The 27,463-nt window shown below is 40.0% G+C and overlaps 1 protein-coding gene across 2 annotated transcripts in view; it reads left to right on the top strand.

Moving 5' to 3' along the window:
• The first annotated feature begins 1,747 nt into the window (after window positions 1–1,747).
• LOC119479901 (potassium voltage-gated channel subfamily H member 4-like) overlaps window positions 1,748–27,463 on the top strand; it is a 48,500-nt gene continuing 22,784 nt past the window's right edge. The window contains exons 1-4 of one of the 2 annotated variants that reach the window (XM_037755881.1): window positions 1,748–2,481; window positions 12,750–12,983; window positions 16,815–16,946; window positions 17,345–17,472. In XM_037755881.1, coding sequence (XP_037611809.1) covers window positions 2,406–2,481; window positions 12,750–12,983; window positions 16,815–16,946; window positions 17,345–17,472 — 570 coding nt within the window. In that variant the 5' untranslated portion in view covers window positions 1,748–2,405. Of the gene's footprint in view, window positions 2,482–12,749; window positions 12,984–16,814; window positions 16,947–17,338; window positions 17,473–27,463 lie in introns of both variants that reach the window. The other variant, XM_037755880.1, reaches the window with a different exon arrangement.

Here is a 27,463-nt window from a genome sequence, read left to right as displayed (position 1 = left end):
TTAATTGTGCATTTTTAATCACTTTTTCTCTCCAGCATTTTCTGACTGACAGTATATCAATGATGCGCTCAGGAAATTGTCTTCTCCTTCTCTCAGAGACAAAAAAACAAGTAACTTAATGCACACCGTATTAAATAACAGCCATTATCACTCACCTCATCCTTGACCTGGTTATTCTCATCTCAGAGATCCGCAGTTGCTCCCGGGACTGTCAATACAGATCAAAACCAAACTTATTTTTCCCCCCTAAAGATTACAAACTTCATTTCTGGCTTGAGGAAACGCCCACACAGCTTCTGAATCTGCTCAACTTTTCCCAGATTACCGACGCCCCCACAAGAAACTTGTATATTTCTATTTCTCTTCTCATCCATTTTCTGTTTACTTGACTCCTAATTTGCATAAAGCTGCACTTGAAGCATGGTCTTGGAGATATATTGTGAAGATTTGATTTATTTTTTATTGTTTTTCAGGCACAGGAAGATTAAAAATATCCAAGTTTCATACCCAAGATGTTACAAGTAGGTTAGTTTACATCTTCCTAAAACAATTAGACAATTAGACTGTAATGCTAATTTGGAGTTGAGGGTGCTGAGAGGTATAAAACCAAAATGATATATTGTTGTTGGGAGAGATTCTAGCTGCTGGGTGATCTATAAAAACCTCAGCGCCATTGTTGGATCCATCCTCAAGCTCCACATAAATCACAGTGACAAAAAAGAAACGATTCCACCTCATAATTCAGTAAAACTCAGAAACCTTCCTCCTACTGAAAACCTCCTATTGTCCACTTTAAAATGAACAGAATCAACGCTGCCTATTTGCCAAAACAACCTGCAAAGAGCTTGCGAACATTTTAAAAAGGACAAATTCTGTTAATGCATTACATCTAAACCTGTGCTGGCCTGCTGTCAATTAACATATGGACCATACTTTACTGATTCAAAGAAAAGGACTATCAGGTTTCTTCATGTAGTTTACAATAATTAATATTTAATGACGGTTACATTAATTAAATTAATAGGATCATCTTTCCCCTCATTAATGTTGACAAAATTCATTAAAAATGAACACAACATGATGAACAATTGTTCCTGTTGCTTCGCTATCTAGAGGCATTTCCCTCGTCGGCTATAAGCTGTGTTGTTTGCTTGGGTCAAAGTGAGTTAAGACGCGACTTTCCTTTGGTGTGTTTAGCACCAAGTTCTCATGAAAAACATCTCCAGGCTTATCCTTTTAATCCGCTCTTAGCGGCTTTTATCCCAGAGCCTTAATTCTCTCATGAGGATACTGTAGGGGCTGGGAGGGCAACAGTGACCAGCTCTATCCGGAAGAGACAAGTTTGAGACAACAATGCTCTAGGAGTGGTATTTTTAGGGCTTCATGCAGTTCCTTCACTTGGCAAAGTAAATGTGTAAGGAAAATATGAATATTTCTTCCCCTTCCACACACACACACACACACACACACACACACACACTTTCACACTGTCCCTCGAGTCATTCATGACAAAACGGCACAATGGCACACAGTCCAACTGAATACAATAGCCTGCACTGACCGACATGCAGGTAATCCATCTTTCCTTGATTTGCAGACGTGCACACAAAAGCCATGTGCTGATAGTAGCACTATGGGGTGTAATGGTGCTGTCAGCTGCTCCAAAAGCATCCTCCCTCCCTCCCTCCTTCCTCCACCTCCGCTCTTCCTCCCTCCCTCTCCCTCTCTCTCTCTCTCTCTCTCTCTCTCTATACCCCCGCCACAGATGAAAACAGGTCCCCAAAGAGGATGCCAGCATCTCATTGGCTGGAGAGGATATCACAGGAGTGGATGGGAGCAGGAGCGAGAGAGAAGATGCAACTACTCTGCATCTTGACAGAGCGCTGAGCTGAGGGATGCAAGGTGTAGACACATGCAGAAGAACACATGCACTGTCATTTCTGTCTCGCAGATTCCCCGGTCCTCCTATAGATGGAAGAAGCAGCGGACTTAAAGGATAACTTGCTCCACGTTGCTGCTGGAATGAGCTCTCCGGCTGAAAGGTGCAGACAAGCAACAGCTGGGCTGACTGATCTGAAGCTCTTTGGATCTCAGCGTCACCTGGACTTGATCGCTCCTTGCTGACTGAGCAGCTGCTGGTGATTGCTGCTCTTAATTTCTACTCATCTAGACAAACCAACACCTGAACCTCTGCATTGTTGGAGGGAGCTATTTTAGTCCTCCCAGACTGCACTATTGTGTTTGGGAGAGGCGTCGCTCCGAGAAGGGTGGCCGCTTTTACTGTAAATGTGTGTCCCCGGCAGCGCTGGACTGTCACCTGCTGAGAGCCCCTGGAAGCCACCTGCTGTGCCTCTGGGATGGTGTGACCTCCAGCCAGCTGTTGGCCGTCCCACATCTGGGTCAAGATGCCAGTGATGAAGGGCCTCCTGGCCCCACAGAATACCTTTCTGGACACCATCGCTACGCGCTTCGATGGCACCCGTAAGTACAGTGGAAAACCTGTTTGGTACTTGTAGTTTTTCACAAGACTTACTGTTTCAAAATGAGTAAAAATTGGGGCGGCCTGGTGGTTTATGTTGCTGTCCATGTAACTGCAACGTCCCTGGTTCGAGTCCGGTTAAGGACGTTTGTTGTGTCCCCTCATTTCCTCTCAGCTCTTCCCTGTATCCTATTAAATTAAGGCAAAAAATACTTTAAAAAATAAGTAAAAACAAAATCATTAAAGCTCTTAAGGCAGTTATAGGATGGCTGTCAACACAGGAAATAAGAGTTGAATGCTTAGTTTTTCTCAGTGAGAGAGCCACTGCTAGAAAAGAATGAATTTCCTGCTTTAACTGGAATATAAATGAGATACACCTGCTCTCAGGTCAGTTTGGTGCTCTGCATCTGAACACCAAACACCACAGCTGTGCCTGACTAAAAGCCACATCTGCTGGCGGTCGCAGTGGGACGTAGAGAAAAAGTTTGTTTTCACTTTTACAGTAAGACACGAGCTGTGAAATTGACCTCCAGAAATCATGTTGTCTTTTCACATTTGTTTCACACAGTTGGCTTCAAACTAGCCACCGCAGCCATTAGGCATCACCGCCATTTCTGCTTGACTTGTCGTGCCTCTTGTTTTGTACCTTGTGCCACCTCAGGGGAGGTTGTGGCTCGTTGTAAACAAATACCTTGGGGACGTCTGTGTTTTGTTCGCCTGTCGATTCAGCCTGCCCCTCTCTCTGCCAGTCGTAGCTGCCTGAACGAATAAAACAGTTGGCTCGCAGCTATTCTCCGAGCTGGGTCTCGCATCAACTTGGAGAAATAAACAGTGACATTACAGTGTAATTGATGTGTAGGGTATGCAATTATAGCTTTGACTTGTGAGTCAGGCTTTCTAATGAGGTGTTAGGGGATCTCTCAAGAGCTTAAAGCACACTAACATCAGGAACTCTGGCTGAAGTTTAGAATACAAGAAGTTTGTGAGATGAGAATATGCACACATTGAATGTAGAGATGACGTCGTGGGTAGTGCACACTTCGCCTGCAGGGTCAAGGGGTCATGTCCTCATGTTGTATCTGCTGAAGAGTCCTTGAGCTAAACATGGACGACTCCACAGGGCTGCTCTCTGGTTGATCCTCATCTCTGACCTCCCAGTGGAAAGGGAAGAAAACACTTCCCCTCTGGGCTCAGTGTCATATAATATCAACAAACAAGAGAATCTATTCAGGCTTAATAATGATAATTCATCAATGCCCTCAAACGCACAAGAAAAACCTTCCTGATCTGCCATTTTCTCTATTCTTTATTGATAGTAATGTCTTGAAACACGTAGAGCGCTGAGGTGTCACATGACTCTTCCTCTCTCACATGTTTCAGCCCTCAATATCAACAGTTTACGACGGCGAATTTACACCACAAACGATTTCATATTTTCAACGTTCTCGGCGACTTCATTGTGTAGCCGAGTGTTTAATGTTTCCCCTGCATGCTCGTGGGTAAATAACAAAATAATGGCCTAAATGGAAGCGTGTTGGTAGCAGCAGGACACACCTCCTTTGCAACTACATGCCAGTTTTTTGCCACGTCCGAGCCATTCTCAAAAACCTACCCTAAAGCCGCGGCTCCTAGAGGAGTGGCAGAGTGCCCACAGCCCAAAATAGCTTCCTTCCAGTTGTCGGGGCGACAGGGTCCCGCCACTTGACATGGATGATGCTTGAACACTTTGGTCTTTGAGGAAAAAGATGGTCCGCTAAAGAGAAAACACTTGAAGTTGCTTTCCAATCACGGACTTTTCGAGTCCAGCTGGTCTCTTGTTTTGAGGAGGAGCATCTTAAAACAAGTAGCATTGTGGGTCGTGCAGCTGCGAAGTCATGTCAGTGTCACGGCCTTCAACCTGCTGCAGCTAAAGGTGGTTTTCTACTTTGGCTTGAAAACAATTTGGCTCTATATACAGTCCTAAAACTTTTATATGATACAGTATTTGTTAACTCTTTGCTTCTTGTTGCTTTGCTTCACTGTGCAGAATAATGTTTGACACCAGAGGACTGTTTTCACTTTCACCTGTTGAAGGAGGAAAGTGTCTCTGTGAAGTTCAGGCATATATGTACAAGCATCATTTGTGACATCACAACTACTTTGGAAGCCAATCATGGTCCAGTATACAACTTGCACAAACGTAATTGAAGTTTTTTTTTAATGGAAAATACAATATATGTCTGAAAACATGTCTGGAGGATATCACTAAATACGGTTAAATCTTCTTTTAAACTGAAATTCCTCGAGGTGCAAGACGTGTATTCAAAGTATTACCAGTCAAACATACAGTATGACACACTGCGAAACCACATAAGTAATGTAAATTATGTAATTATGTAAATATGATTACAAAATCTATGTACAATTATATCCCAAAACAAACCTTTTGCAGCCTTATAATAGGTCAAACATGATGCATGTTTTCAGTAATTGTACAATATGGAGTCTAGACTGCTATTTACAATAAGTACAATTTATAGCAGCAGATTATTCATGTAAGCACCATTATTTACTAGGGCTCTCATTCGATTAAAATATTTAATTGTGATTAATCGCAAATTAATCGCACATTTTTTATCTGTTCAAAATGTACCTTAAAGAGAAATTCTTATCAACGTGGGAGTGGGCAAATATGTTTGCTTTATGCAAATGTATGTATATATTTATTATTGGAAATCAATTAATAACACAAAACAATGACAAATATTGTCCAGAAACCCTCACAGGTACTGCATTTAGCATAAAAATATGCTAAAATCATAACATGGCAAACTCAAGCCCAACAGGCAACAACAGCTGTCAGTATGTCAGTGTGCTGACTTAACTGTGACATGCCCCAAACTGCATGTGATTATCATAAAGTGGGCATGTACTTATAATACAGTATCTTAACAGACAATAACAAACCTTGCGATGCGACCTTAAAATATGTAAAACATGATTCCTGTCTGTGTATTTCAGTCGTGTCAGATAAAAAAAATTTTTTTTAGATCAGCAAAACAAAAGAAAGCAGCACTGCTGACTGAGCAGCCACGCAGTTTATTTAATGTGTCACTCCAACACCTCCTCTGCCTAGTCTGCTATTTACAATAACTACAATTTATGTCCGACAATTATTTATGTAAACATTCTCCATGTTCATATAATTACTTCCTCTATATAAAACAAGGCCGCCCTGCGCCTTTATGCAGAGCATAACTACTCTCTGGGACAAATAATAGAGCATTTTGGTTTTAAAAGCCCTCCCAGCCGTTCTCTATTGTGCAGCTTATAGTCCACGTTTTCAAGCCATCAGGGGGTTTCAGTGTAATTTCTCCAGTTTGTGGCTCTGAGTGAGAGTTGTTCATGCTCACAAATATTGATTCAACCTTAGGAATAACATTTATGAAACTGAAAGCAATTTTAATTTGATTTTAATTGAACAGGTTCTGGACTGAGAACATTACTGTAGCGTAAAGACTCCCCCGCACTATATAAGCCAAATGTCAGAACAGGTTATGTCAGTAACCTTTGGCACTGCACAGCACAGTATTTAGCTCATGGCAATGTCAGCGTTCCTGTTCCCCGAGGATCTGTGCGAGTGCCCGGGCTCAGGGCTCTGTGTTCGGACTATATGTTGATTCTATATGATGTGTTCGTATGTTTGTGATTGTATATCGATCCCTGTAGGGGGAGTAGGGTCACGTCACAGAGCAGCACCTCCAGATGTTTGTCATCACACAGGCGAAAACTTCGACCTTCCAGTTTCCTGCTTGCACCACCACTGTGCTGTGTGTGTGTGTGTGTGTGTGTGTGTGTGTGTGTGTGTACACGCCTGTCCTTTACACCCATCCCCACCTCCCCCAGCTCCTTTACACGACCTCCCCGGCGGCGTTTTCACATTGACAGCAGTGCTCGCCCTGTGGGGCAGCGTAACCACAGGGCAGCTGCAGGCAGAGATAAGAACCGGGTTTATTTTCCCCCTAAACACTTTTTTCCGTTAAAAGGCGACCGAAGAACCAAAGAGGAGACGGGGAGGACTGTCAGATTGAACCTTAATGGAGCTCATTGTTACCCTGAGCTGATGAGCGGGTCTTAATAGGCAGCTGGAAAGGCCAGAAGAACACTGCAGACAGAAGCCAGCGGATAGCTTAAGCCATTGTGTGGCTTCATCCTTTTTCTGCTTCTTTGTATTTAGTTTTACAGGTGATAAGTTTGATCTAGGTATTGATTTGGCATCGTCAAAGTCTTTAATTGATGCAGTAGAGATCATTCAGTAATCACAGGGTTGATTGTTTGGTACCTGACTCCTCCTAACCCAAACCATGATCTTTTCCTAAACCGTTAATGTAAAACCACATGTTTAAATGGATGATTCAGGCGTTTTGAAGTGGGGTTGAATGAGGTACTTATCCATAATAGGTGTGTTACCTGGTTCTGCCCAAGGTTTCTAACCGTTAAAGGGGAGTTTTTTCTTGCCACTGTCGCATAAGAATGCATGCTCATGGGGGATCTCTTGTTGGGTCATTTAGAGGTAGAATACGGTCTAGACCTGCTCTATATGAAAAGAGTCTTGAGATAACTTCTGTTATGAGTTGACGCTATATAAAAAATAATTGAATTACCTACAGTAGATGACGGACGGCGTGCCCCCAGTTTGGAGAAACAGACAGGAGTACCAACAGCGGAGCAAAGCAATACAGTGCAATAGACGGGGCAGCAGAAAAATGTATTTTAGTCACCTAAAAGAAAGGCCCACCTGAAAAAATCAATATCTGTTTAAGTGTACGCTATATTTAGAATATTTTCACCGCATTATCTTGCCGCCCTTTCTGACAGGGAACTGAGCTGAAAGTGAAACTTATCTATGCTCTCTTCAAAAGCCAGCAGGCTCAGATGACAAAAACAGTATAGATACGTTTCACTTTCAGTTCAGTTTGCTGTCAGAAAATATTCTAAATATAGCATACACTTATACGAATATAGATCTTTTTTTAGGTGAGCCTTTCTTTGAGATGGCTAAAATCCGTTTTTCTGCCGTCCCCGTCCGCAGCACTGTATTGCTTTGCTCCGGTGCCGGTGCTAATGTAGGTAATACACCTACTATGGATAAGTACCTCATACAACCCTACTTCAAAACACCTAAGCTATCCCTTTAAAACTGCTACCGTTTCACAATGTGCGCCTATCGCTGGTACTCTCCAACCGTCACATTTGGGAGTCATTGGCAAACGACTTATTCTGCCGTTTAGGTATTTGGACAGGTTGGTTTTAAGACTCTGAAATCTAAATCTGCTCCTGATGTGCAGGTCTGCACCTTACGTGGGAGCTCCGCCTCCATCGGTGTGTGAATGTAGGTGTGAGTGGGCGTGAGGCTTTGTAAAGCATTTTGCACCAGAATAAAGACAGTGGCACCACATAAATGCAGTCCTTTTGGGGTTTTTTTAGGATTCAGATCTCAATAGCATAGATCCTTTTTGTCAAACAAGCATTATTTGGTCCTGATGTTGTGGAAAAATGACCTTATTAATTTCAACATATACATCAAGTAATTGATGACTTCCTCATGCTTCTTTACCAGACCAGTAACCTTTTCCCCTCTAATTCCACCTTCCCCTTGCTCTCTCACCCATCTGCCCCAATAAGTAATTACATGGTGCTTGGTGGTAATTAGCTGGTGAGGCAGTGGCCAAGCCTCATGGGCTTCATCCGTCTCTTGTACAATGAGGAACTTGCGCGACACGGACACGATGCAGTGCTGCTCGCTGTCAGCGGTAGCATGTAGCGTCATCATGTCAGATTACAGTTGTAGCAAGTCAGCACAGATGTGTAATTAAGGAAGCTGGCGCAGCGGAGCGGCCACTCAAAGCAATATCCCTGAGAGGATTACGGCCTAAGAATTGAGGCATTGTCACAATCTCGCACACACACACACACTCACAGAAACTGTTTATCTAGTGGGGTTCATGTGGGCACTGGACTGCTTGCTTACAAAGTTACTAAAGAGGAAATAAGTATGCGTTTTTAGAAGATGAAGCCTTGAGTGGATTTTTTTTTTTTTTTTCAAAGACCACATCCGAGTTAAGACTTCCAGTTCCAGGATATAAAAATGATCCACTCAGAAACAGCACATGCATGAATATCTTCAAGGAATAGCTTTACATTTTGGGAACATCCTTTACAAGAGTTAGATGAGAAGTTTGATACCACTGTCATGTTTGTACAGTAAATATATAAAACTTTATTGTCCGTTCACATGAAAATGTGTCTTGCATCCAGTGGGCACCATCCAGGGTCTGAAAAGTGAAGCCAATGCTCAAGTGTCTTAAACTTGCATTCTTTCTAATAGCCAGCAGGGGGCGACTCCTCTGGTTGCAAAAAGAAGTCTGATTGTATAGAAGTCTATGAGTAAATGAGCCTACTTCTCACTTGATTTATTACCTCAGTAAACATTGTAAACATGAGTTTATGGTCTCAATCGCTAGTTTCAAGTCTTCTTCAATACAGCATGATGTTCATTTAGTAAATTATTGTCCCATTTAGAGTCAAATAGACCATAAAGCAGGGTATTCTTTAGGGCGTCGCTACCATGGCGTTGTCAGACTGACTGTTTCCTCCTGTTTCCAGTCTTTATGCTAAGCCAACTAACTGCTGGCTATAGTTTCTTATTACCATGCAAACATAAGAGTGTCTTCTCATCTAACTTTTGGTAAGAAACCAGATAAATGTTGAACTTTTACTTTAAATGTATTTTACTCAAAATAAAAACTGACCCCATTTGATTTTAAATCATTTGAAGAAAAGTTCTGAGCTTCTCAACTTGAATAAAAACCAGTCGGACTTATGCAGACAACTTCAACGACTAATCTAATCCACAGTGTGAAGCAGCACAGTTTGCGTTCCTCCAAATGCAGCATAAAAGTTTATTTTTTCCCCCATTGTTGGTTTCAATACATCCTTACAAAGTGATTTACGACTACACCTGCCCTTGACCTATTTGAAGGACCGATTTAGGGATGCTGAGTAGAGATGCACCTATTCTTAGGTAAACATTACATAAACCAGAGATGAATGCGGTTGCTCTCCGACACTTGCTGGCTCACTGAGTTGGGGTGTGTGAAATTTATAGAACATGAAAAAGAGGGCATGTTGTTTTTTTCTTTTTCAACAGGATAGGCTAACACATCGTGTTCAGCCATTGTTTCTAGGGCGATTTCTTTTTTTTTTAGACGTGAAAAGGAAAAGACAGTTTGTCTTCAGAGTTGTGAATTTATATGCAAACAAGCTAGAACAGTCTCTCTTCATGACACCCATTAACACAAAGATCTGCAGCAGACATATAGAAGAGAAATATTTCTCCATGTTGAAGTCTGGGGAACAGCAACAGTAGCAAGGCATAACAGGCATAAAACCTCCTCCGCCTGTTGATGGATCCGACTAATGCCTGTCTCTTTCTATAATTCCACAGTGACAGTTTAGTTGCTGCTCACTGCACATCCAAGAAAGGTTGTCACCGCTCAGAAAAGACATCCCCCGTGGACTGCTTTCTGCTCAGTCTGGCCAATTAAAGTGCTAGATTGTGGAAAGCGCTGTTGCAGCTGCTTAATACTCCTCCTTCTTAGGCTCGCTCTCTGTGGAATCGGGAGAATTCAGATGGTATGAGCGCTGCCTGTCTGCTTTGCATTCAGAAAATCTGGAGTCTGATGTTTTCGGCAAGGCAGTAGAAAGACATCAGTGATGCCTCAGTGCAGACTTTTGCAAATAATTAGCAAACAAATATGCATAAATGTTTCCTTAAATATGTCATTACATTGACACAAATGGAATATAATATTCCTAAACTATGTTTTTATTAGTGTAGAATCACCTGAAACTAAGAATCGTTGTGTTTTCATTAGCTTAGAATGAGCCCTTCATATCTACATAGGGATCGGGTCGTCTTCACAGAGTCCGCCATGCTGCACCGCCATGTTTCCACAGTAGCCCAGAACGGACAAACCAACACTGGCTCTAGAGAGAGACTTTTGCATTTTTACGTTACCTGAATGTCACTGTAGTTCTCCGACACGCTTGTGAAACTGCGGTAACGTGAGCCAGGGACTGCAAAATCGTGGAACCGCCAGCCACCGTTTGGCTTCCGTTGCTCCTAAAGTAGTGTCATTATGGTAAGAATAGCCTCTGAGCGAGGCGTTCGGCGTTACCATGGTTTTGCACTCGGCGGCTCACGTTCCTTGGAAAGGGAGGAGTGAGCCACCAAATCCCACACACTGCACCTTTAATCCACCTTTTATGGAGTGATTCCCAACCAGGGGTAACTGTTCTCCATGAGGAACTCCTGCAGTAAATAGAGGGTGCATGGAATTTGAAAAAATATATATATACAGTATATCCACATATTCAATTACACATTAGTTTGATGATCTTTATCTCATTTATTCACAATAACAAGTAACCCTGCTTGCCAGTGATTAGCTGGCTGTTATTGTCTGTTTCATTAATCAAATACTGCCAAATTAATTAAGTGGAAGTACTCCAATTATCAGTTTCTTTTTTTCTAGCACCACTGAGTATGCTGCTGTGTATTCTGTTTTGTAATGTATTTCAAAGCTCCTTCCACTGGTAGCTCTGGCATCTATAGTCTAACAAAGAAGCCACACTGCAGCAAGAAGCTTCAGCTAATAAGGTCACATGCGTCTAGCAACCGAGGGAACGTGTGACGTCAAACTATGTACCTATCGCCAGGATTAATACGTGTGTAGGTATGCAGAACAAATGAAGTTACTGGGATCAGAACAGAGTGAGAAAACAGCACCTGGTGCAGGCCAGTCGCTGCTGGAGAACTCTCCGTGGTGCTGAAAGCACGGCAAGAAACAATGAAAAGGCAAAGCAGTTGTGCTTTGATGCTGAATGAAAAGCACAAGTGGAGTGCAATACCCACAGCGTTATGATCCACATGATCTGTAAAAGCCTGCACACCAGACTTAATATTCCACCACTTTAATTTGACATTGAGATGTGTGGATCTGGTGGATTTCCGTCAGGTCACGGAGGCACATTGCATTTTCCTCATCTAATATGAGTACCTTGAGAAGAACATACAATGAACAGGTGAAGGGACATAAGAGTAGGGGACAATATTCAGATGTGTTATTGGATTTTTAAATTAGGTTCAATCCGTCATGCTTCCTGAATAGAGATTTGATATGAAGCCATTTTCATGAGCTGTATAGTCACATGAAATATACGTTTTTGTAGTTATATAAAAGGATTTCATGTAAATAATAGTATTGGTGAAAGTTGGGTTTAGTTAATTGCACATAATGTACCTTAGCCCTGTAATCTATGTGAAATGATAATGATAATTCATTTACTTTACGTTTTTACTTTACAAACAATCAATTTTATGTTACACTTGTATTTCCTTCATGACAGCTGGGTGGAGTGGAAAGGGGGTCATGTGACTACTAAAGGTGTATTAATGATTAATAGAATAAAGTACATCCATTGAGCAGACAAAGATCTACAAAGGATGAAGATGTTCTTATATGTTCATTATATTTATCTGGTTATCTCTTCTGCAATATCAACATCCAAATATATGCTGAATTAAAAAATTAATTCATTTGAATGCATCCTTGAATTCACCTTCTTATGTGAAGGTAAAATGAGATGTGAAGGCTTAAGTTCAGTACATATTCTGCCTCTTCTGTTTTTTAATATAAATTCACATTTCTATTTTTATTCCTCTGGCTCTTTTCATGATCTCCTCTATTATGCAATTATTTAAAAAAAAAAATGCTACGGTCTGGTCATTTATGGGTTCACATAATCCAGTCAAGAAAACCAATCATTAACCTTTGGGCTCTTTTTAAACTCCAGTCAGCTGTTTTTATATCTTGCAGCCCAGGACGCCATTTCCTTCAACCATCCACATCAGTAGTCTTGAAATCACACGACGTCGGCTCGGGGGAAATTAATGTAGCCCGAAATTGAGTCCACAACAAAGTCTGATTCATGCTTGCTTTGAACTTGTAAACTAGTGTCGAACTAAACCTGCAAAGCTTTGACATAAATTCAAAGAGCTAAACAGACTTTGATTTTAGTGCAGTGAACAACTTTGCGCCAAACTTCAGACTAAAACTATTCCTTATTTGTTACAGATTTGGAAAGAAAACCTCTTTAACTTCATCCCATACAGTTTCTTTTCTGCCTCCACTTCCTCTTCTAACACCTTTTCATGTCCTCCTCACAGACAGTAACTTCCTGTTGGGTAACGCCCAGGGCCACCGCGGCTACCCCATCGTCTACTGCTCGGACGGCTTCTGCGAACTGACGGGCTTCACGAGAACCGAGGTGATGCAGAAGAACTGCAGCTGCCGCTTCCTGTACGGGTCCGACACCAGCGAGCATGTGGCCCAGCAGATGGAGAAGGCTCTGGAGGGCCGAGAGGAGTACCAGTCCGAGGTCCACTTCTACAAGAAGAACGGTGGGTGCATGGCAAAGAGGAGAGCCTAAATGTGTCTACATGAGTTTCATTTAGAAGTAAAAAGGTTATCTGGGGATTAACATTCCTCTTATCTTGTGTTCAGTTCTCTCACTTCACTCTTCTATTAACTGTGGAAATGACAAGATTTTTTTCCTGGATCCTGTTAGACTGTTGTTTAGCTATTAAATAGGCGTTATCAGTTGCTATAAGCACCATGTGGGTCAATAGGGGCCTACTTTAGTAGGTTTTATCATCTATTCACATGGTAGATCACCAAAATAAGGTATAAAAGAACACAACAGTGACCTCTAGCAACCGTAGTAATTATGAGTTGTCTAAACCCAACTATGCGTTTTTGTTGCCTAAAACTGAAGAAGTTGTAGTTTTGTTGCCTAAACCTAAAGAAGTCTTTTTGTTTGTGTTCAAACTAGGGCTGTCAGTCGACATTAATCGCACATTTTCACCTGTTCAAAATGTACCTTAAAGGGAGATTTGTCACGTATTTAATATTCTTATCAACATGGGAGTGGGAAAATATGCTGCTTTATGCAAATGTATGTATATATTTATTATTGGAAATCAATTAACGACACAAAACAATGATAAATATTGTCCAGAAACCCTCACAGGTACTGCATTTAGCATAAAAAATATGCTCAAATCATAACATGGCAAACTCAAGCCCAACAGGCAACAACAGCTGTCAGTGTGTCAGTGTGCTGACTTGACTATGACTTGCCCCAAACTTCATGTGATTATCATGAAGTGGGCAGCATGTCTGTAAAGGGGAGACTCGTAGGTACCCATAGAACCCATTTTCATTCACATATTTTGAGGTCAGAGGTCAAGGGGACCCCTTTGAAAATGGCCATGCCAATCTTTCCTCGCCAGAATTAAGTGTAAGTTTGGAGCGTTATTTAACCTTCTACGGACAAGCTAGTATGACATGGTTGGTACCAATGGATTCCTTGGGTTTTTTTAGTTTCACATGATACCAGTATCTTCACTCTAGCTAGAATTTGCGTTTACGTGTTATCGCATTATGTTTGACAGCCCTAGTTCAAACGTAACGTTTCATTCGGTTTTACGTGTTAGAACGTTTTGCTTTTAAGTTTCGCTTTCACTTTTAAAACGCAGTAGGCCCTGAATGACCCACATCTATTCTATGGTGCTTATGGCGACCGATAATGCCAATTTAATGGACTGACAACAGTTGAATCTGGTGTCTGGTTCGATCAGGCTGTGATCATATGTTCAGTAAATTGTGAAATCTTTTTTGTTCTCGAGACCATGAAGAGCACATTTATTTTTAGATGAGAGCTGAACATTTTTGGTTGAATTATGAATCTCCACAGTGATCCTGAATTTTAGATACAGCAGGTCAGCAGTCCAATACATGCTCTCTTTTGCAGAGTTACTGCTCATTATTATTAATACGAAACCATTAGATCGAGTGAAAATCTGCAGTCAGTTCTTCTTATAGTGATCGGTTCAACATGAGTGCAAAAGGTGCTAGAAGGAGTGAACTCAAATACATATTTCCATCGTACTTGTGTATGTAAATGCAGGACAAAGTACTGTAGATACTGCCTATGTGTGTGTTTATGACTGTAGCTTAAATCCATTCCTTCTGACTTCTCGCTAATCCGTCTGACAAAGTCTTGGGCTCAAAATGTGATGTCATGCATGAAAAGGGAACATACAACACTGTTTAAGCCTCTCTGATCGGCACACAGGATTATGTTCTCAAACCTGCAGCCTCAAAGCGTGTGAACCGCTAATTACGCTGATGGATTACCAAATCTGCTCTGTAGTTGGGAAAAAAAGCTTTTCCTTGTCGTCTTCTTGTTTTTTTTACACTACGAGTCAGTAACAGTAAGGCAGTGCCAGTACAACTAATGAGGAGAAAGACATCATAATTTGTAATATGCCCAAAAAATAAAATAATTCAGTTTCAGACACAAAAGCGATGGAAAAGAAAAAGAGAACAAAGAACCGTGAAAATGAAAGAGAGGCAATTAAATTTTAAAGCTGTAATCCAAATGGCAGATATTCATGACTGCTACAGTATTAGCAGGATTTCCATGATAAAGTCGGACACTAAAGGAATTCAGGAGACACACACACACACACACACACACACACACACATCGTCCTCTCTGGAAGTATTCAGATCCTTTGCTTAAGTAAAAGTACTAATACCACAATGTGAAAATGCTCTGTTACAAGTTAAAGGTGCTATTGATAACATTGATAACATTCAACCACTAAATGTTGCATTCTCCCTCCCCCGTTCCATTGCATTCACTTCACAACAAGTCGTTGCCAGGCAGTAACTGTCAATCTCAGCTATTTATCTGTTTTTTCCACACTAACGTTAGACACAGAGATACCACGTTTTACTATTGGCTCACAAGCCTTGTTAGAAGTGGGAACCAAACGTCAGATATCTTCCACAGAGATAAACAAAACATTTGTTTTTTAGTTTAGTTTTTATTTTTTTAGTAAAATCAAGTTTTTAAATTGATTAATTCACAATCATAATTTTTTTCAGGAAAAGCAATACTTTTATTCAGCACCTTTCTAAAGATTCTGTGGATATATATATATATTTTAATATTCGTCATAAAACTATTATCAATAACTCCTTTAAGTATTAAAAATAAAAGTACTTAATGCAGAAAAATGGCTGTAATACGATTACATATTATATCATTGATTATTATTACTACTAATGCCTTATTGTAAAACCAACATTTTACTGTTGTTGGTTGAGGTGGAGCTCATCTTTAACTATTTTGTACCAGACTGCAACTAAGGATTTCATTATGGATTAATCTGCTGGTTATTTTCTTGATGATTTCTCAATTGATTGTTTGGTTTGTAAAAATTCTGAAAATAGTGAGAAATGTCCGTCACAATCACCCAGAGCCCAAAGTGACATTTTCACAATGCTTGTTTTGTCCAATTAATAGTACAAAATTAAAAATGATTTAAAATAAAATTCAAATTATTGAGCTAAGCAGGAACCATGAAAGAGATTATCCAAATATTTGCCAATTCATTTTCTGTCAATTGACTTTAATTTATAACAAAACATCATATTTTATAATCTCTTTGTAAGATGTGTATGCAAAAATCTGAATGTTTAAAGTAACTAGTGAAGCACAATATTTCCCTCTGAGATGTGTTGGAGTAGGAGTAGAAGGTTCCATGAAAAGAAAAGATTTGAGTACATTAAAAGTACCTAAAAATTAGAATTTAAGCACAATACTTGAGTAAATGTACTCCGTTACATTCAAACACTGGCGCCTGCTGCTTACAAGCACGAAACAAACACAAATAGCTGCTGTCGTGTTGTATATTTACACCCACATTCTTGTTCTAAAACACCACCATCTACACTGTTTTCTTCCTCTCTGCTTGTCTATGCCTAACACACACACACACACAGACACACTAGGGGACACTATAAGAGATGTGAAACATCTGTTTGGTGGCAGAGCACATTTTCTGCAGAGTTGCTAATGAGCATACAGGTCGTACAGATCTATGGCGCTCCTTCCCTGCCGACTTGTTAGAACCAACCCCCTGACTTTCTCTTTGTGCAAAATCCTCCCGAACATGATCCATATCTAATTGGAGGTATATTTTTAGAAAGGCTATGCCATACTCGACAAGCATCAGCGGCTCAGGCGTGGCGAAAGCTGACATGACACGGGGAATCACAGGCCATGGCATCAGTAACCGCAGTTATTGAGGGGAGGCATAACATTTACACTGGATGTGTCTGTTGAGGTTCATTCACTAAATGAAGATTTCTGATTCCAGGTGTGGCCTTCTGGTGTCTGCTCGACATCGTGCCCATAAAGAACGAGAAGGGCGAAATGGTCCTATTCCTCTTCTCATTCAAGGACATCACCGACACCTATGGAAGGGGCCATCACAACAGCAGGAAGGATGGTAGGCGGCTACAAGCTCTGCTTACAAACACACTTCCTTTTATTTGCTTACTTTGAGTGTGATTTACGAGCAGGTCGTCCTTTGGCCCCCGGCTTTCATTTTCTCCGTGCGCTCTTGTTCATCACTGTCACACTCTGCCCTGCAGATTTTGTTTGGGCTGGCATTTGTTCGCTGAACTCAGGCAATGTTTTTGCAACGGGGAGTTTGATTTGGGCAGCGGTGTGTATTCAAGTGGAACCTGGAAACAGCCTGTTGAAAATATCAAGCAGTATGCCAGGGGAAATCATTTTTGTTATAATGCAATGGAATGAAAGTCAAGTACATATCCGTGGTTGTGTTTTACTTGTGAAACTATACCACAACAGGCATTAAATGACACAATTGTTTGACAGTTTCAGAGGACAAGAGGCGCAGGAGGAAGAGCAGCTCTCACTTCAGCGAGGCCAGGAAGCGCGGACGCACCATGTTGTACCAGCTGACCAGCCAGTTCTCGCGGGGAGGCAAGAGAAAGGTGAACCTGGGTGGCGTGAGTACTTTTCTCACATACTTTTCCTGTGATAGTATATATTTTCATGTGTATCCTGACATACCCTCTAAGAAAATAAACAGGAGCTACTCAGACATGCGGCGCCCTCAATCTCAAACTTGAATTATTAATGTTGATATCTAAAAAAGATGAGTTTTTTAGGAAGACAATGTGAGTGAAGTCTTGACCCAGATTCCCGGAGCGTGGCTTAGCTCTGGAAAATTCATCAAATGGGTTTACTATTTTAAGTCTCCTGAATGATTCTAATCTGGCTTCTGTTGCATTTACTTGCATGGAAGCTGTTGTTTGGTGGCTTTAAATGGACAAATAGTGAGGTCACTGTGGCTGCTGGGAGGCACAGGATGGTTGTCACTGACACTGAGGTGTTATTGGTCATAGAAGAAGCAGGATGCGTCGTCATCATCACTTTTTTGTTTGTTTGGACATGCCAACACCTCGCGAGTAGGAGCTCTGTGATGTAGGTCATTATGTCACCAGCATGTTCCCTAAAGGGATAGTTTGGGTGTTTTGAAGTGGGGTTGTATGAGGTACTTATCTACAGTAGATGGCGGTCGTCGAGCCCCCAGTTTGGAGAAGCAGACAGGAGTTACCGTATGGAAGCAAAGCAATGCACTGCTGTGGACGGGGACAGCAAAATGTATTTTAGCCACCTAAAAGAAAGGCCCACTTAGTTTAAGTGTATGCTATATTTTGAATATTTTCACCGCCTTACCTTGCCGTCAGACAGCCCTTTCCGACGGGGCAATTAAACTGTTGTATCCATCAATGATGTCGCTAAAGCTATTTGGTGAATCCAAACTAACCAGTCACACAATAAATCAAACAAACTAATCAATCAACGCAGCGGTAGACCAGCAACTCGGGTGTTCTGCAATATAAAATTACTGTTTTTTTCAATGGAGACGAATTGCTTTGGCGAGAGCATAGATAACGCCTTCAATTCCCCTGTTGGAAACATAGACTGAATAGCTGACACACAGTAAACTGGCGAAAATACACAGTCTGTGGATAAGTACCTCAACAACCACACTTCAAAACACCCAAACTATCCCTTTAAATTACCTTTGCCCTTACAATAGGTTTATATGAGGCTGCTGTGCATAAAGCTTCTATACATTATAATATATACAGTATGTACAAACTGATGGATAATGTATGGATGTAGGATACAATAGGCTGATTCCATATAGATCTCAACCCTTTTCAGATAAGTGTGCCATTTTGCCTGTGCAATTGCTTGTTTCAAGTACCTTTAGAGGCTATTTTTCGTGGTGAAATAGACCCTCTAGACTCGCTATGGTCCGTTTCAATGCCACTTGTCTTAATTCTACAGAACAAAGGCCTTCGTAGACTACACTCGAAGCAAATGTTATTCATGAGAACGAGCTCCTGTTTTGCTCTCAGATACCAAAACGGGAGCAGTTTTTCCTAGCGGAGCAGCATTCTGAGATAATCCCGCTCCCTCCCTGCAGAGGCTCAGTCACCAACTGGGTCTGTACTCAAACCTGTCCTTCACAATGTGCCGTTTCATCCCGGGGGGCTAAAAGCAATTCAGAACGTTTCAGGGGTAAATTAAAATGTAAAAAAAAAAGTTGAAAACCTGTTAGACATGTATGATTTCAAGTGGCTAATATTAGCATTTGAAAATTGAAAACAGGGAAAAAAGGCTTTTGTGTATTTTTGGAGAGATTCATTTACCTTTTAGGTGCCTGGAACTGAAGCACTTTAACTTTGAATGGTAATGGTAATGGTATGCCCTTCACTTGACACCAACATTTTCAGCTTCCCTTCCCTGCTACAGGTATTGCTAAAACCTGCAAAAACAGGACATGAAATTTGCCTTTTGGACACTTCAGTCTTCTCATTCAAACATGCATCACTTCCCAGTGACCAATCATACATGTTTGCCAACGCCAGATATCTTATAGACTATCAACTCTTCATAACACAAAGAAAAAGAGGTGAAAGCCGGAATAACAATTTTTTTTTCTGGAATGAAGAAAAGAAGGCATTACATTTCTAATTTAAGCACATTTATATTAGAAGATAAACCATATTTAAAAGGGACCTATTATGCTTTTGTGCTTTTTCCCTTTCCTTTAATGTGTTATATAGTTTTTTTTATGTGCATGTAAAAGGTCTGCAAAGTTACAAAGCCCAAAGTCTACACCAAAGGGAGCTACTCTCCCCCACAGTCCTCCTGAACTGCCTGAAACGCCTTGCTTGAAGTCCCGCATTTTCTTCTGTAACGTGGTGATGTCACCATGTAAGACATTTGCATAATACCTGCCTAGCAGCTAGTTTGACACGCCCTCAAACAAAGCTAGTTAGAGCGGAGCTGGAGCGGAGTCCGAAGAGTTTGGTACAGTTGACCGATCACAACAGAGTGGGTCAGCTGACTAATCGGAGTAATAATAATAGGTCATCTTTAACTGTTATTAGGGTCCCAAAAGACATGATATTTACTTTATACTGTATATATCTAAATATATCATGCTGACACGATCAGTCGATTAATCGATTAGTAGACTGACAGAAAAGTGATTAATTGTTTAAATAATTTCTTAAGCAAGGTCAGACATGTGAGGATTTGTTTCTTCTCTCAGTTTTATATCATTATGACATGGAGACCTTTGGAGTTTTTAATTGTTTGACAAACCAAAAAGTTATTTGAAAAGGTCACCTTGGGCTCTGTGAAACTGTAATTACCATTTTTCACTGTTTAGTGACATTTTATAGACCCAATAATTAAAGGTTTAACCAAAAAAAAAAGCAGTTTGAATAAATAAAAAGCACCCAAATTGCAGTTTTTCTGAAAAGACAGCGATGATTAACCTCACATGAACCTGACCTGCATTCTGTTAACACCTCCAGAAACAAAAGCTCCGCTGCTGCTGCTTTCAGACGCGAGCTGCAGGCGTCTTCAATGTGCTACACCTCCCCTCTGTTTGCCAAACCTCCTGCTGTCCTGCTTCCAATCCCACCTACTTATATACAGATGGCACTGTACACTGACACCATACACACGCCTGTTCTTCTAATAGTCCACACATATGCACTTCCACGAAAGCATTCACACATACAGTATACAAGAGACAGTAAATGATAGCCTGAGACAAACATATGGTAAAACAACAACACATTCAGAATCATATGCACAGCATTTATCATTCAGATTTTATTCCATGCAGAAGAAAGAGACAGCACTTTTGCCTAATTTATTTGTAACCTCAAGGACTGATAATAGCGTACAGTGCGACCGTAGACAACAAGCACGCATTCAGAGCCTGTGATGATGTTGCATATTTAAAAAATGTAGGAAACCTGCGTGTTTCGGAAATGCAAAACAAAAACATCTACCAGTTAGAATACAAATCAGATCTATTTCTGTACGGTATTGTTTTGTTTTTCTGGCTCTTTGACAGTTCATTGGACTGGGTCTGTCTTGTGATTCTATCAGTGACTTCAGAAAACCTTTTATCTTGCAGAGCTGCCACCAGTGTTAAACAGATACACCGCACTTTGCATGAGAATGAGATTCAAAGCAGTAATGACATGCAGCACACTTGAGATTAAACAGTGTTTGCTTGTTTGTGTGCATGGGCCTTTCCTCACGGTATTACCCTCTGTATCATGTCTTAATTTTATATTTATATAGCCTATCTGTGCAGTATGTTGCATCATACATATCAGTGAGTTGTTTCATCATAATATAGCTGCACATACACCAGTCAGCTATCCTAAAACAGACATCTTCCACAAGTGTAGGCATTCGTTTTTTATTATTATTAGACACAATTTCACTGCTTCTTCATGCACTCCTCAGATGGTACATTTCATTTCATAAAATTGCCTCCTCATAAAACATAATATCAATTCTGAGTGAAATAACTGCTGCTGATAGTGCAATTATAAGAAAGAAGATGTTAGGAAGGCACAGCAAAAACATATTCTGTTTTATGTTAAATTTATCATCACAGTAATGTTAAACAATAGAGATGAAATTTAAAATCACAATGCTAAGAAAATATGAAAATAAAGCAGAAACATACAAGAAAACACAGTTTTTATGATGGCTAAACTATCATCCATGATGAAGAATGACTCCCACCCCATGCAGGACACCATCTCAGCACTGGAGAGCTCCTTGAGCGACAGGCTGCCTCACCCAAAGTCTGACTTTATTCTCATAATATTAAGACTTTTTTTCTCATAAATTTATGACTTTATTCTCATAATATTAAGACTTTTTTCTCGTAAAGTTATGACTTTATTCTCGTAATATTAAGACTTTTTTTCTCATAAAGTTATGACTTTATTCTCATAATATTAAGACTTTTTTCTCGTAAAGTTATGACTTTATTCTCGTAATATTAAGACTTTTTTTCTCATAAAGTTATGACTTTATTCTCATAATATTATGACTTTATTCTCGTTAAGTTATGACTTTATTCTCGTAATATTACGCCTTTTTTCTCGAAAAGTTATGACTTTTTTCTCGTAATATTACGACTTTTTTTTCTTGTAAAGTTATGACTTTATTCTCGTAATATTATGACTTTATTCTCGTAATATTACCACGTTTATTCTCATAAAGTTATGACTTTATTCTTGTTATATTACAACTTTTATTCTCGTAATATTATGACTTTATTCTGTAAATCTCAGATGTTTTTTCCCTCAATGTGGCCCTAATACTCCGTAGTACATTGTCTCTTTGGCCCTCACTGCATTAGACTTATATACTATATACTTAGACTAAAAAACTGTGTTACCTTCATCACAATGATCAAATGTTTTGCAGCTCCAGACAGATTTTTTCTTTTGTTTGTTTTTGCCTAAAATGGCTCTTTTGATAATAAAGATTGCTGACCCCTGAGCATAACATTAGCTAGCTTATCTTTGTCTGGTTGACTGTGTAGTTGGCCTTTGGCTTGTAGATCTTAATGTAATATACCTATCCGTTTGTAAATTGAAAAATAGGCCTCCAAAGATTTATATATTGTGAAACTGCTGTGAACACAGCAATGACCATAATGTGTAGCAAGCTGTTAAAAGTCCTGCTAATTCTAAGGATCAATATCATAAGCAGTGGATGAAATTAGCACCTGCCACCTGCCAAATACAGGGTAAATATTGGCTGTGGCAGGTAAACATTTCAGGTCACCTGTCACCATGGCAGATAGGTTAGGTTATATTAAGAAATATTATTTTTTTAAAGTAATTCCTAAATTAAAAATAGTCAGGGATTAAGGTTACATGATCCATATGTCTACTGTCTGTTAACACTGACTCAGTGTTTACTAGGGGTGGAAGAAAATATCGAAAAATATTGAGTATTGCAATATATTGCAAATCGATTCTAAAAAACCTTGTATTGAATTCTAATTAATAATTTATATGCAAAGATTAACTCAGTAAATGCAAATGCACGTCCTACTATTCTGATTGCATTAAAAAAAAAGTACGTTTTTTTTTTACTCAGATTTTATGCATATGGCGGTGTGTTCTTTCACAATTTTCCTAAAATTAGATTTAAAAAATCACAATATATTGCCTTGCTTACAGTATCGCAATATATTGAATCTTTACCCCTGTATCATGATACATATCGTATCGCCAGATTCTTGCCAATACGCAGTCCTCGTGTTACAATTCTAAAGCGTTCTACATAGATTTCAGAGGTGGCAGACAAAAAAAAATTGTGTTTTCATTGACCTGCCACAGTGACACATGAGGGAAAAACTTGAATTCAGACCCTGATCATAAGCTAACTTCAATTTTGTATTATATCGTCCCTTTGCCTCTGTCAGCTTCTCATTATATGGGTATTTGTCTTTCACACATACTTTATATATTTCTGATGATGAAGGATTGACAGAGGACAGATGACTAGACCAGTGACAGATAATGATCTCCCGTATAGCTCCTTGCGCTACCCTCTCCAAAAATGGCTGCACAATCCCCATTCCCTATAGGCTGTGTAGGCTATCGCCACCGCTGGAAAATGAGCATGAAAAGTAATTTAGCATTCATAAAGCTTTTGGAAATGGAGAGAGTTAGATAAAGTATGTCTCTGTCTCATCTCCATCTTTTTCCCCTGCCCTCAGTTCCCCTCTGTTATTAGCTTTTAGCCCTCGTCTTTCTCTGCTGCTTTTACACATTTTCTCTCCATCTCCATCTGTCTCTAACCTCATCTCTTTTTTGGCTTCATCCCTCTGGATCCTGCTGTCCCTCCACATATTATCTATGTGTCACTCTGTGTAGTCCCCAATTTTCTTCTGCTTTTGAATAATCTCTCCTGCTTCCTCTTTCTTTCCTACTGAAGCCCTCCGTCTACTCCAACCTGAACCTCCAATATTTAATTTTTTTCATGAGTGCAATTTTAAAGTAGCCCACTTGTACTCAACTCTAGGACTTCCATTTTCTGCAAGTTAATAGCCGACTTAACTACAACCCAGAGGGAAATGCTGTTCAAGTTTATTCAAGTGTGCTGCAGTATTAGTATACTTCTTTTAAACTTAAAGTAACAGAGTATACTTTCAGTTTACTTTTTTGGTATTTATCAGAGATGTATACATAAGTATACTTGGCTCATACTGACAAGTATACAGAAGTCTAAGTATACTTGGCTCATACTGACAAGTATACAGAAGTCTAAGTATACTTGGCTCATACTGACCAGTATACAGCTTATAGACCTACTTGTACTTAATCTTTTGATTGAGATATACTTAAGAAAAGTATAAATAATAAAGTATTTTTCCTTTATACCTACCGGAAGGTATACTTGCCTTGTAGTTGTGCTTACTTTTTTGATAGAGTAGCCGATTAAAGTGTGTGATAAAATCCATGATCACTTTATAAAATCGAAATATTAAATTACACAACAAAGAAGTTAAAATTAGCTCCACTTCAACCAGCTACAACATTAACATACTGTTTACACAATAATGTATCAGTAATAACAACACTGACAAGCGACATTTTTCTGCATAATGAGTATTTTTACTTTTGATATTTAGGTATGTTTTACTGATTACACTTCTGAGATGTTGAATGCAGGACTTTGACTCGTATTAGAGTATTTTTACATTGTGGTTTTGCTGCTTCAAGTTAAGTAATGTGTCAAAAATACTCCTTCCACTGCTGCCATCCTCCCACACTGACTATATTTTGACTGTATGACTATATTTTATTCCCATTCTGTTTTCCTTCTTCTCTGTCTGTCTCCCCCTCCATCTTTCTCTCACTTTGTCTTTCTGTCTGTCTCTCTTCAGTAGCAGTTAGCTAACAGTGTCTTCCTCCACACCACAGCCGGATACATCTACTCCGACTAGATATCTATTTAGCCCATCAGCCTGCCAGGCAAGGAAGAAAATGGGGATCTATACTTTCGCTGGAAAAGAGAGACATGCGTAGATCTTTAGATCAGAGCACAGCCTTAAAACGTAGACAGAGATAGCAAGTGCTTAAAGTATCTTTTATTTAAAGTACAGAGATATCATTTAGAAAATCTGATTTCAAAAGTTGCACATGTCTAGCACTTTGTGCATCTTATTTTCAGACCGCAGAGGTTGCATACTTTCTAAACGGTCTACCACACACTATATTTCTCTCCTCAAAAACATGCTCAGCTAGAGTTTTTCTTTGCCTGGAGGCTCCGTACCAAAACACAAACACTGAGCTGTTGTTTTGTCTGTTCTGGCAGTTTTAATGCCGTCAACCCATGAGTGTGTATCAGCTACTGTAACCAGGCACACTGACAAGAAGCTCACACTTGATTTTAAGCACCTCCCAGGGGAGACCCACTATTGCCTCTATTCACTTTAATGCACTTGTCAAAGGGTTGTGAATCTGGAGGCATTTCTAAGTTATGATTCAAATACTTCTTTGGCTGACTGTGAAATACAGAGCTCATGGTTTGTGTCTATGACCTGTGCTCTCACATCTTACTTTCCCTCAGTTTATCCTTTTTTTCTCTTCTTATTTTTGCCCTCCGCACACTCACGCACAAACACTTTCAGACAGCGAATGTTAATCTTTAGTCTCATGTTGTAACACAATTTATTGAAGGAGAAAAATGGATTGTTGAAACTGAAGATCATATTGCAAAGTTGAGCAAAGAGCAAAGCGTCAATTGTTGACTGCTATTTCTTTATTTGCAGGCTTGTGGTCATTTTACAGTTTTTATTGTGTTGTATCCCTGCTGCATTGTTGGAAAAATTAGTATTTAAAGTAGTATTTTGGAGTATAAATTAAAGGCTGAGGATCCTCTGCAATAGTGTAGATTCTGTGCTTGAGGGAGTACTCCGGTCACATGGTAAGCCCTGTGCGTTATCCTTTTCCCCATCAAGGACAGGCTTTTATCAGTGCTGAAGCCCAAAGCATACTGGGAGATGTAGTTTGTACAGTAAGCTCTGAGCTACAGCGTGAGTTAATGAAGTGCGAAGACCAGCTGTAGCTGTGTGACATGCAGTCCCGCGTGTCCCCACGGTGCTGGGCTTTTCTTTTCTAATCACTGGGATGTGCTCGGCCGACTGCCTCGAGTGCCAAAGGTCAGCTGGACGCGCTGACCTCTGTGCCATAAGGCAAATTAAAAAGAAAAAAACCAGTCCAGCTTTTGCTGACAGTGCTTGAACTATCTTTAAAGCGGCCACAGCTGTTGATGACAGTCAGTCAGCATGGTCTTTCTGCTAGATTCTTCACTGCGGTTACTGCTGACTGAGGGTGTTGAGTCACTTATATTTTGTACAACGTCAAGCAGCCGTCATCAATACAGTTCTAAAAGTTGCTACCCTTTTGAACAATTTGGACATTTTTGCTTCCAATATGTGACAGATATTTCACTGGGAACAATTCTGATTGTGTCATTGTTTTCTGGTATTTCTCTTATTTTTAAAAGGCTGTCCATTGTCTCCCAATAGAGTGGTGCAGGGATGACGTATTTTTGTAGGCCAACCAGGAAGTTAGAATCGCACAGGTTCCCTCGAAAAGCCAATGGGATTTTCCCTCTGTGGCAAACAAACATTTATGATACTTCCGTAAGATAATCTTCACAAATGAACACCACTTTTATGATTTTTGAAGTGTAAATGTAGTCGCCAGAAGTAAAAAGCTACCATTAGGCTATAAACGAACTACACAACGGTCGCATGAGCAAGAGTATACCAGGGCTGTCCCGAATACCATTTTTTGGGCTTCGAAACTTCGGCGAGAAATATTCGAAAGTATTTGAAGCTTCGTGGCGTGGCGCAGCGCGGCAGGCTGACATATTCTGCTGTCTGTCTCCTTCTCCCCCGTTCCAGTGCTCTAACACCAACAAACAGCGATATCCGTCTGAGAATAACTAATAATAATCAATTTTGAATATGAATAATGTTGTCGGATAATTGCTTATTTCATGGGCTATTTGGGGATTTATACATTATTATTACATGCTTACAGTATATTTAAAAAAAATTTAAATTAAAAAACGAAGCATTCGAATAGTGATTTGGACGTTGATTACCATGGCAACGGTTGAAACTTCGAAGTATTCGGGATAGAGTATACACAAGAGGGCTGTAAAGGTGGACGTGTCATAGTCTCATTTAGCCACTTGTTACTAACCGCTTTTTTAAGACACATAAAGGCTTCAAAATTCACGAGTGGGCTATTTACTGATGTTGTTTCCTATTCAAAAAACCCATTGACTTCCAAAAGGGGGAACCCTAAGTGCTAAAATGATAACTCATTTACGTGTTTTAGGACTCATTTTTGTGCCACTCTTTTACTTTCAAATAGTCAGTCTATTCTCTGCAAGTCAGCTTCAGAGTCTCCTTGTTGCTTACCCACACCCGTTTGTGAAGTGGCCACATTGTTCTGTTTCCCTCTCACCTCTGACAAAAGCAATAGCTTCTCCTCCTTTCTCCTAAACATGGTTAAGGCTATTATGTGCCAAGTGCCCCATTTGGAGAACTGCGCTCTC

This window comes from Sebastes umbrosus, chromosome 20, assembly GCF_015220745.1.
Source record: "Sebastes umbrosus isolate fSebUmb1 chromosome 20, fSebUmb1.pri, whole genome shotgun sequence".
Lineage (NCBI taxonomy): Eukaryota > Metazoa > Chordata > Actinopteri > Perciformes > Sebastidae > Sebastes > Sebastes umbrosus.
This window is presented reverse-complemented; position numbering and strand designations above follow the sequence as displayed.